This window comes from Antechinus flavipes, chromosome 5 (assembly GCF_016432865.1).
Source record: "Antechinus flavipes isolate AdamAnt ecotype Samford, QLD, Australia chromosome 5, AdamAnt_v2, whole genome shotgun sequence".
NCBI lineage: Eukaryota > Metazoa > Chordata > Mammalia > Dasyuromorphia > Dasyuridae > Antechinus > Antechinus flavipes.
Window position 1 is genome coordinate 224,694,389 of NC_067402.1, and position 11,929 is coordinate 224,706,317.

Below are 11,929 nucleotides of genomic sequence, written 5' to 3' on the forward strand. Positions count from 1 at the left end.
AGTCTGTATAACTGGGAAATGTGATGTCAATAACAACCCCCCCCTCCAGTAATCAGAAAGAAGAGCTCCTTAGCTTGTGGAGATGAGTTTCAATTATGCACATTTTTGGAGAAAGAATGAATTCAATTTTTCAAGTTTTGAGATTAAGGTGGTGAGATATCTAAGTGGTGCTCAGGGATATCTAGCCAAAGAGGGATCATTAAAAATGTGGGGCTGGAGCTCAGGAAGAATTAAGGCTGGAAACACTGATTTGATAGTCATTCATCTAGAAGTGATAGTTGAGACGGGGGAGCGGATTTGATGAAATTGCCAGGTTTTGGGGGCAAAATCTAGATTTCCAAACCTTCCATCATTTTTCCTTATTCAAATTCAGGCAGCTAGTCTACACCATTCTGACTGAATGCCAATCTATCATGAGGAAGACCTAGAATTGAGGGCAGGATTTTGCAGAAGGTTCTCTCTTTAATTGGGAAACCCAATTTTGGGTAGAGGAAAGGAAGCCCATGATTTTTCTCTTTTGATGATTTCACAGAAATCAAATTGCGTGACAGATGCCCAGATAAACAGGAGAAGTTTGCAATCAAAGCAAGTTTTGGGATCGAGCTGATTAGTTGATTCTTAATGGCTATTAGCCCAGTAATCACTCACCACACATAGCTTCCAGGCAGACCAAACCCATGCATAAGCATAGTGACACCCAAGACTATAGACGCCTCCTTTTCAGGTATATAAGGGGACCCTGAAGACTAACCATCAGTAGAGTTGGGTCTTCAGTCTTAATCCTCCTCACACAACTGAACTTCCTTTCCTTGTTTGGTTGATCATCATGAGTCGCCAATTCTCTTGTGGATCTCGTGGAGGAGGAGGAGGAGGAGGTGCAAGTTGGGGTTTCAGTGGGAGCTCCGTAAAAGGAGGAAGCCGGGGTTTCAGTGGGTCCTGCTCAAGAGGAGGGAGTCGAGGCTTCAGTTCAGGCTCTGCAGTAGTCTCCAGTGGGAGCCGAAGATCTGCCAGCAGTTCCTCCTGCTTGATGCGCCATGGTGGAGGTGGTAGCAGCCAAAGTCTTATTGGTCTCGGAGGAAACAAGAGCATCTCCATGAGTGTCGCTGGAAGAGGCAGTGGCTTTTGTGGCAGAGGTGGCAGCTTTGGTGGAGGCAGTAGCTTTGGCGGAGGAGGTTTTGGCGGAGGAGGTTTTGGCGGAAGAAGCTTTGGCGGAGGTAGCGGTTTTGGCGGAGGCGGTTTTGGCGGAGGCAGCGGTTTTGGCGGAGGAGGCTTTGGAGGAGGCAGCGGTTTTGGAGGAGGCCGCTTTGGACCAGGTGGTGGTTTCGGTGGCCCTGGTGGATCTGGTGGCTTTGGCCCTGGAGGATATCCTGGAGGTGGTATTCATGAAGTTACTGTCAACCCAAATCTTCTGGAGCCTCTTAATGTAAAAATTGATCCAGAGTTCCAGAATGTCAAATCAGAGGAGCGGGAGCAGATTAAGAAACTCAACAACAAATTTGCTAGCTTCATAGACAAGGTGAGTTTGAAGGCCCTGGGATCCCTCTGGCCCAATATGTACTACTTCCAATCTGTGATTAGTGGAAAAAGTACCAATGCTGGTTAATTTTATCTGGGGACTGTCAATGGAACTATGATGAATTGGCTACTCTGCAAGATAAAGAAATGGGATAATCCTAACTTGCCTATGGTAACATCAGGCTCAGTCAGTCAGCCAGCCAGCCAAGCATTTATTAATTGTGTACTATATACTAAACATTGTCCTAAGTTCTGGAGGATACAAAGAAAGACTAAAGACAGTCCTTGTCCTCAAGGAACATACAGTCCAATGAAGGGAGACAACATGCAAACATCTATGTATATAGAAGATATATATACATACATACATATGTGTGTATTATAAACTGGAGATAAATAATAGAAAAGAAGAAGGTACTAGCTTTATGGGATTTAAGAAAGTCTTCTTATAGAAGGTAAAATTTTAGCCAGGTCTTGAAAGACTTCATGACTGATTTTCTCATTTCAGTCTAATTGAATATATATTGGAATTGGAATTTGTTAGAAAACAAAGAAAAACCCAAACCCTCATTAGTCTCTAAGGGTGGTCCATTAATCTGCTGAATCCTTAAGCCAAGTTAGACCTACATTTCAATGGGAACAGAAGAGTCTCCTCTGCCTTCTGTTCTTCTGTGAGTGAGTTTGTCCTCTTTGGGAAGTAAGCCCTCCCAGAAACCAACAAGCTCGGTTTGAAATAGCCACTTGTTGGCACATTAAAACTGCTTTTGGGAACAGGTTTCATGCCTCAGTGACCCATAATTTCTTTTTATTGATGTCATCTTGGAATTTTATAGTTTTCTCCCTTTGCATAGCAGGTGTAACTAAAACACTGAGTTTTACAAGGCTCTTAAGAGCTTTGAGAAACCCTGCCCTCCAGTGCTCTCACACTAAGTGTTCTTAGGCACAATGCCAGTAAATTCTGGTTTTTGGTTTTTCCTGGCATATATTGTTTTCTTTGACTTTGCCAGGAATTTTATTAGGATTAGGGAAGGGCCCTTTTAGAGTGTTGGGGGATGCTTGGTGGAATAGAGGAAGGAATCTCTCAGGATGGGAAGGGTCAAGGTGATATACTGGGAAAGAAGAGAATTGGAAGTTTGGGAAGAGGCAATGGAATGCTCCAAGGAGGAACGAGGATATTAATATATTCCTTGGCTGTCAGAGTGGGGCATCTGTCCTGGTTGTGAATGGACTTATTCCTATCTCTGGAGTAACTTATTCCTGGTCTCTGAAACCTAGTGAAGGAGAAGATGAGCTCATGACTTTCATGGATGATAAAGTTTAAGTCTTGGGGATTGGGGGATTGCAGGTTCGTTTCCTGGAGCAGCAGAACCAGGTGTTGACAACTAAATGGGAGATGCTCCAGCAAATCGATGTCAGTTCCCGCTCACCCAACCTAGAGCCCTTATTTGAGATGTACATCAGCAGCTTGAAGCAGAAAGTAGACGGTCTCACAGCAGAAAAATCAAAGCAAGATTCAGAGCTGAACAACATGCAGGATCTTGTTGAAGATTTTAAGAAAAAGTAAGTGTGTGCATGTGTGTGGGAAACACTAATGGGTAATAAATCTTAATAAGCAAACAGAATAAATTCTCCAGGAAAACATTCCTCCTTAAATGAGGTTCTGGGAGGGGGAATATTTCCTTTGAATTTATGCAAATGATTCCTTTGGTATCACTTCTAAAACTAAGAGGTTTTGGAAGTTGTATTTTCATATAGTTATTATTGATACTGCTATTCTAATAATTATCATACATAGTTATTATTACTATTTTTATAATTTCTTTTTGAGGAAAGTAATTCCTAACTGAGATATCAATTTCAATTAAAACTATACTTGATGATCTTGAGGTATGGAATGTTTTGGAAGTGAGTCTACCAAGAAGATGGCAAGAGGGAGCACCAAATTTGGAATTCAATAAACTAAGCTCCTTTTACTTATTATTACTTTATTATTATTATTTTACTTATTACTTTATTATTACTTTAATGCTCTAATCTTCATATTCTTCATGTGTAAAATGAGCACATAAAATTCATCAACCTCTAAAGTTCTTTTTTTGGTCTCAGTTCTGTGATGTTGTAAGACCAGCATTGATCTCTTTTTTTCTGGATCCTTACAGGTATGAGGATGAGATCAACAAACGCAATTCCTGTGAGAATGACTTTGTGACAATCAAGAAGGTACAAGGAAGATGTGGTGTTTGGCATAAAAATGCATGGATTAGGCAAGGGTCACCAAGAAATAATTCAGGGAGATATAGGTCAGGTAGAGTGTTTGAAAGAACTTCTCGAGGGACCATAAAGATTAAAACTAAAAGAATTTCAGTATTTTGAGGGAAGGTGTTGAGGCGGAGACTTGGGGAAAGGGAGAACTCACTGTGATTTTTTGAAGCATCTGGATTAAGGGAATAGGGCCATTTCAACATATCTTTTTAGGCATTGAAGTATTCTAGTGAAAAGAGTGATGGACTTGGGTTCAGGAAGTTCTCAGTTTGAATCCTGTTTCAAACATTTACTAGCTGAGTGACCCGAAGCAAGCAGCTTAACATCTCTCATCCTCAGTTTCTTCATCTGTAAAATGGGGATAATAATAGCACAGGGTCATTATGAGAATCAAATGAGATAATATGTGAAAAGTATCTTGCAAACTACAAAGGGTTATATAAATGTTAAGCTATGATTATTATCATTATTCTTACGATTTGATCACCATTTTAGGATGTCGACAGTGCCTATACGAAGAAGGTGGAGCTGGAAAGCCTAGTGAATGTGTTGAAAGAAGAACTTGAATTCCTGACGGTCTTATATGAAGCGGTATGATTTTTAAAAATATCTTTTCTCTTGGTGCTCATTTTCCTCTGATGACTTTATAGCGCTCTTTCTAGCTACTTGGAGAGCATTTTGAAAAGCAGGAAAAAAGATTTCACTGTCAAATTGACAGCCTATCATGTTGAGTCCATTGGGTAAGATTTCCAGAAGACTACTTGTGTGACCTGGAGTTTGTGTGACAAGACAGTAATTGCCCTTCAGTTTCCTCTAAAGGAGAAAATACTTCTCAGTCCAGGCAGAAGATGAGTTCTGGAATAGTCTCACCCTCCCCATAGATCCAGTCATATGAAAATTTAAAAATATTTATTTTCCTCATTTAAAAAAATTGTTAATTTTTAAAACATTTCTTTTTTTCCTTTATTTTATTTTTTTAAAAAACATTTCTTTTTTAAATTGAGTTCCAAATTTCCTCTCTACCTCTCACTCAATCGAAGGCATGCAAAATCATAGAAACTATATATGTGGAATCATACAAAACATATTTCCACATAAGCCTCATTGCAAAAAAAGCAAAAAATAAAATAAAAAGTAAGAAAATTATACTTTACTTTGCACATCGAGTTCATTAATTTTTTCTAGCATTTTTTATTATGAGTCTTTTAGAATTGCTTTGAATTGAATTGAATTGAATTACTGAGTTGATCAGAGTAGTCAATTCTTTTACAGTTGATCTTCATTACAACATTGCTCTTACTCTGCACAATAATTTTTGAGTTCAGGTCCTCACTTTTACTTTTTTCCTATAGGTCTTCTCATGTTTTTTGGAAAGCACCCTCTCATCATTTTTTACAGTATATTAGTGGTCAATCACAATCATCTACCAGTTTGTTCAACTATCCCATTTTTCAAGCTTTTATTTTATTGTCAGTTATTTTCCCAATGAGACATTTAAGATTTTCTTCTATTTTTTTCATTCTTTTGACTTGTTTTATTGTTTTTTGATGCCTTTCACTTCTACTCTTCTAATTCAAATTTTAGAGGAATTATTTTGTTAAGTGAACTTTTATACCTCCTTTTTTCAGTTTGCCTATTTTTCTTTTTAAATTCCTTTCTTCAATGAATTTCTATGCTTCTTTTACCATTAGATCAACATAGTTTTTCTTTTAAGGTAATATTTTCTTCAGCATTTTTGTGCCTCTTTTTACTAAGTTGTTAATTCTTCTTTATGGGTAATTTTCTTGCATTACTCATTTCTTTCTCCAATTTTCCTCTATTATTCTTTCTCTTATTATTCTTATCTCTTTCTTTAATTCTTACAGGAATTCTCATTGGGCTTGGGTTTAGTTAACATTTTTCTTTGAGGCTTTACTTGTAGCTGTTTTTACATTGTCTTCTGAGTTTATATCTTGGTCCTTTCTGTCACCGTACTAGCTTTTTATAATCAAATTCTTTATTATTGTTGTTTGCTCATTTTCCTAGCCTATTTCTTGACTCTTTAACTTTATGTTAAAGTTGGGCTCTGCTAACCTGGGGGTGTGGGGGTACCACCTCAAGTTTTGGGGTTTTCACATTGCTGTTTTCAGAACTAGTTCTTGGGGACTTCAAGTTTTTGCTATTTCTTAGATAGTATGATCTTGGGAGAGATGTAGTCATTGCTTTCTTGGTTTGTATTCTGGTCTTAAGCCAGAAATGGTTCCTAGACTCCTGCAGCTGCAAACACTACTACTGTTCCTCTTAGCCATGGAACTTTTCTCCTGCAGCCACAAGTGTTTCTCTACATTCTGGAACTGTGACCCAGAACTGAATATGAACAATAGACTTGACAATCAGTGCCAGCTGCACTCAAGCCAATAAAAGGTTCCCTCCCCATAATCTCTTTTTGATCAGTTGACCAGCCCTCTTAATGTCATTTGGCTGAGAGCTCCCAAAATTCCTACTGTTGCCAACCCTACCATTGGGATTGTCTCCAAGCCTTAACACTTGTGCTGCTGCCACACTCCAGGCTGGCCTCCCAACCTGGTGTCATAGACCTTTCCTTTTGACCTCCTAAGTTGTCTTAGGCTGGATAAATGTTTCACTCCAACTTTTGTTGGCTCTGTCACTCCAAAATTTGATCTGAAGAGGCATTTTAAAGTTGTTTAAAGGATAATGTTGGAAGAATTCAGCTGGGTTGCTGCCCATGAAATTTAAGCCAGAGACAATCTCTGGATGGTAGTGGTGATATGACTTAAAAGACAGAACTCTGAGGAGGGAATAGTTGTCACGAGCTTAGCTTCAGCCCCTGTGGACCCTGCCTATTCTTGGAAAAAGTAACCAGTATGGTTGAATGATGCTTGGGGCTGAATTAGAGGGTTAAATACTGCCAAATGCACAAGAATAAGTAAACAAAGCCCTAGAATGGGAGTGGAAAGGGATGAAACTAAGGTCTGGCTGTTTCATCCTGTCCAACTTTTCTGTTCCTGTGATGCTATTTGTTCCCATATCTCTAAGAATGCGACTCATGACCAATATTCTTCCTGTTTCAGGAGATGTCCCAGATGCAACAATGCATCACTGACACCAATGTGATCCTGTCCATGGACAACAATCGCAGCTTGGACCTGGAAGGCATTATCAAGGAGGTCCAATCCCAGTATGAAGAAATTGCACAGAGGAGCAAGACGGAGGCTGAAACCCTATATCATAGCAAAGTGAGAACCCAACTGAACTCATTACTACAGATTTTGAACTTGAGCCAGGGAATATACAGGAGCTTATGGGCAATTAGAAGTGGCAATGATTTAACTGCTCAAAGAAGAGATGGCCAATGGTGCTCCTTTCCCCAAAAGAACTTAAATCTAGATCAGCTCTCCAAATTCCCAGAGAGAAATATAGATAGCATACTATCGACATCCTCATTTACATAGGTTATTAGAGTATAGAGATTATCCTCCATTGACTCCTTCTGATATTATAGAGTTGATTTCTCTTGAGAAAGAGGGTAGGAAGTTATTTGCAGGACGGGGTTTAAGCCATCACTTCCTAGACTCACTTCAAACAAAACTCCTCTCCTTTCTTTCCCCTTTTTTCTTCTGCAAAACCAGTATGAAGAGCTCCAGATCACTGCAGGGAAACATGGAGAGAGTCTGAAGGAAATCAAGATGGAGATTAGTGAGCTGAACCGCATGATCCAGAGGCTGCAAGGAGAAATTGCCCACGTGAAAAAGCAGGTGAGCTATGGCTTCAGTTTAAGCTTGATGGGATAGGAGAAGATGCTGAACTGCATTGGCATAGGGCGTTTCCTCCCCTGGGAGCATCCTATATCAGTGCAATCGCAAGTCTGGTTTCTAGCCTTATTCCTCTCTGTGGTGGTGTAGAAAGAGTTGCTTTATCATTGGAGAACCTGGCTCTGCTATTAGTCTTAGACTAATAACTTAAACTTTCTGAGTCTCAATTTTTTTCATTTGTAAAATGAATGAGTAGGGTCGGGTTAAATGATCTCTAAAGTCCCCTTTAAGTTCTGAATCCATTGACATCCTGACTGTTCTTCCCCCCACTCCACTTTATGTGACATGGGACATGACAAGGATTCTGGGTCCCAGTTTTCTCTTTGAGTAAAATGAATGCACTGGATTATATGATTCTAAAATGTTTCGTCTCTCAACCCCAGGTTGAGATTCAGATAGTCAGTAAACTTTTATTAAGTACCTACTACATGCCAGGCACTATGCATCTAGGTGGCTATGTATTTTGGGATCTGGAATCAGGAAAACTTCAGAAATTTACCATTTCTTTGATTCTTGGACAAGTCACTTCAGTCCTGCCTCAATTTTCTCAATGATAAAATGGGGTCAATAATAACATATAACTCTCAGGTTTGTTCTAAGGGTCAAATGAGATGATATTTCTCAAGCACTTAGCACAGTGCCTGTCCCATAGTAGGTGCTTCATAAGTGCTTGTCTTTCTTCTTAAGCATTAGAGATACAAATAAAAGCAAACGACAGTTTCTGGATGTTCTCAGCCTTTGTTTCTTTAAAATGGACATAATAATGTTAGATAGATCTAACTCATGGTTAGATGTTATGGGGCTGTTATGAAGATCAAATGAGATCATGGATGTGAAAGCCTTGGAGTACATCCACAAATGCAAAGGAGAATGGTTGATGATAATGATGATGATGATAAAGAGCCAGCATTTAGTAGCAAACCGATTCAGAGATGGAGCAATTACCATTGCACTCCCCAAAAGAGTTAAATCAGTTTACCAATCTTTCTGTTTCCTGTTCACCTTGGCTCTTTCCTTTGGGATATGTAGATTGCCCTTTTCCGTAGCATCCCAATGACACCCCAGATCTTCCCTTCCCTTCTTTTTTAGTGCCGTACTATCCAAGACTCCATTGCTGATGCAGAGCAGCGGGGGGAGCATGCTCTCAAAGATGCCAGGCACAAGATGGAAGAACTGGAGGAAGCTCTCCAGCATACCAAGGAGGAGCTGGTCCGCCTGTTGAGGGACTACCAGGAGCTGATGAATGTCAAAATCGCCTTGGATTTGGAGATTGCCACTTACAAGAAACTGCTGGAAGGAGAAGAGAATAGGTAAGGGCACTGGAAGATGACTCATTGTTTTATGGGTGGGGATGAAGAATGAGAAAAAGTTTTAATTTGGCATTGGTTCTCCTTATTTTCTCCCAGAGGAATGCCCTGGAGGAAGGGCTGGGGGGCAGGAAGTAGGGGAGGCAAATTGGGAAAGGCAGAAGGTACCGTGGAAGGGAAAAATATGTGAGTTCCAAGTTTTGTATTGAGTAGAACAGGATAACTGTCAGCACAGAGTGTCAGGATAGAAAAGGAGGCAGCAAATAAGACTACTCTATCTGAAGACCTTAGATCCAAATATAAATGGGCACTGAGTGAGAGAAGGGAGCCCGGAGATTTCAGGTAAGGGTAATAACATGTAGTGGCAGGTAGTAGGGACAGAAGGCCTTATTCTAGGTTGTCCTTGATTGGGTAAGCCTTTACAAGGTAGCTTTACTTTTGGTTTATTTGAATGCATTTTAAGAATATTGGATCCAATATTATTTTTTATTATTTCCAAAAAAAATTTGGGAAGCCAAGTGAATATTTTCAATAAGGCCAACCAGGCCTGCTTTGTCCTATCCCTACCCATTAGTACAAGTAATGAAGAATATTTAAAAATAAGGAAGGAAGTTGAAAGCATTTTCAAAAGCAGTTCTGTATTAGCACTTAAAAATAATTCTCTTTGTTGAAGAAAATGAGATTGTCCAAGTATATTTGACTGTTTACTTATGGGAATTTACAGCTTGATAAGAATTGAAATTGAATTTCAAAGAAAAAAAATGTAATCCCAGTTCCAAAGACCACGAGCATGGTGGGATATAGTTGATGAGAGTAAGAGTACCACTTTGGAATCTTTTGGCTTCTCTTCCTCTCTCACTCAGGGCAGGGCTGTTTTTCTTTCTTTCTTTCTTTCTTTCTTTCTTTCTTTCTTTCTTTCTTTCTTTCTTTCTTTCTTTCTTTCTTTCTTTCTTTCTTTCTTTCTTTCTTTCTTTCTTCTTCTTCTTCTTCTTCTTCTTCTTCTTCTTCTTCTTCTTCTTCTTCTTCTTCTTCTTCTTCTTCTTCTTCTTCTTCTTCTTCTTCTTCTTCTTCACAATGAAGAAAGAGTTCCATACTAATGGTCTCTGGGATTGGAATTACCAAAAAATAAAGAAAAAATCCAGTTTGATTACAATATTTTTTTTCCCCTTTCCTTTCTGATAGAATTTCTGGAGAAGTTCCCAACAATGTGTCTATATGTAAGTAGTGAGGGAAGTCCTCTCTTTTATGAGATTTCTTGGATGGGGCTATGGAAGGAAGGGGTATACAGGTCAGTATGCTTACTGTGACTTTGTTTCTCCCTACAGCTATAAGTAGCAGCACCATCTCATCCAGTGTGGCATCCAAGGCTGGTTTTAGAGGTTCTGGAGGAGGAGGCGGAGGCGGAGGACATGGTTCTGGAGGCAGAGGGTCCAGTTCTGGAGGAGGAGGAGGATATGGCTCTGGAGGCAGGGGTTCTAGTTCTGGAGGAGGAGGAGGAGGATATGGCTCTGGAGGCAGGGGTTCTAGTTCTGGAGGAGGTGGAGGAGGATATGGCTCTGGAGGCAGGGGTTCTAGCTCTGGAGGAGGTGGAGGAGGATATGGCTCTGGAGGGAGAGGTTCTAGCTCTGGAGGAGGAGGAGGAGGAGGGTACAGCTCTGGAAGCAGGGGATCTGGCTCTGGTGGAGGCAGTTCTGGAGGCAGGGGTTCTAGCTCAGGAGGTGGCAGTGGAGGAGGAGGAGGAAGCTATGGCTCTGGAGGTCAAGGGTCCAGTTCTGGGAGTCGAGGCTCAGGCTCCAGAGGTGGAGGCAGTGGAGGATCTGGAGGAGGCCAGGGAGAAGAGGAGAGCTGTGGCTCCAGTGTGTCATTCTCATTCAGATAAAGCTGTTCCCCCAATGCCTCCCTGCTCTGAATGTAAAAACAAGCCTTTCCCTGTTCTATTTGTTGACAGTGTTTCAAACCACGTCAACCATCCCATTTCAGGGGGAAAAGAGATGCTCAAGCCTATTTTCAGAAAGCTCTCACCATTACTGCCCCTCAGAGCTATTTGTAGCTCTTCTCCATTAGGGGAAACTGTGCTGGGGCTCAGAGGACTGTAGCATCTTTCCTGCTCCCATTTTTTTCAGTGCTCCCTTCTGATAGACACTTTAGAATTTCTATTTCCTTGCATGCAGCAAAAAAAGGAAAAAAAAAGTCATATTCCTTGTATGTACATAATTTCTCTTGCTGAATCAGCTGCCTAAAATGTTACTCTGCCCCCACCCAGGTCTATAAAATAAACTTCATTTGCAATTCATATTGTTTGTGTGATGGCCTTCTTATACTTGACCTTAATTGGAGGGTACTGTGGTCTGCATTGGAGTGAATGCAGGATGGGACAAGGAAAAATGTACTTCATTTGAAGCTTTGGTTTGGCTTAAGGAAGAGAGAGCTTTGAAAGAAAAAATAGTTTCGAGTCTGTTCTCATCTTGCTACCTCTTGACGGCGAAAAAGATTGCATCTTTAAGACAAATTGCATTCAAAAGAAATTTCAGAACTTCCATCCCTGGAAGTCTTTAAGGGCAGTAAAGAATCTCATCCTTTTGGCCCAAAGTCCCAGAGGAAGGCAAATGTAGTAGACTCACTCTTCTCCTGCTCGCAAATCTATAATAGTTCCTTAAATCATGTTAAATCATGTTAAAATCAAACCCCTGGACTCAAATCCTTCATGTCCATCCTCTCCAGTAATTCCTAGCTTAAGATCTGTTTACCATCCCTTGGGTCTCAGTGTGTCCTACTCCCAAGCCTTCCCTCCTTCCCTACCATTTAAATCTCTACTCTGCCTTTGCCCTCTCTTCCTTCCAAACCCTAGGCAAGATTACTTGCCCAAGACAAACATCCTGTCTAAGCCTACCTAATCCTAGCTACTCCAACATGATTTCCTGTATCCCCATGTGCCTTGACCACTGTATCAAGGATGAAGTTATCAAGGTCCATGGGATTAATTTAGTATGGAGGAAGCAGCTATAGAATAGGTTTACCAGAATTACAGGCTGG

The 11,929-nt window shown here is 40.4% G+C and overlaps 1 protein-coding gene across 1 annotated transcript; it reads left to right on the top strand.

Moving 5' to 3' along the window:
* Positions 1-779: 779 nt before the first annotated feature.
* KRT2 (keratin 2) lies at positions 780-11,189 on the top strand. The gene is made up of 9 exons (XM_051963679.1): positions 780-1,516; positions 2,861-3,075; positions 3,675-3,735; positions 4,273-4,368; positions 6,849-7,013; positions 7,407-7,532; positions 8,679-8,899; positions 10,079-10,113; positions 10,222-11,189. Exons 1-9 carry the CDS (start codon positions 827-829, stop codon positions 10,773-10,775), a joined length of 2,163 nt encoding a protein of 720 aa, XP_051819639.1. The 5' UTR covers positions 780-826; the 3' UTR covers positions 10,776-11,189.
* Positions 11,190-11,929: the final 740 nt, after the last annotated feature.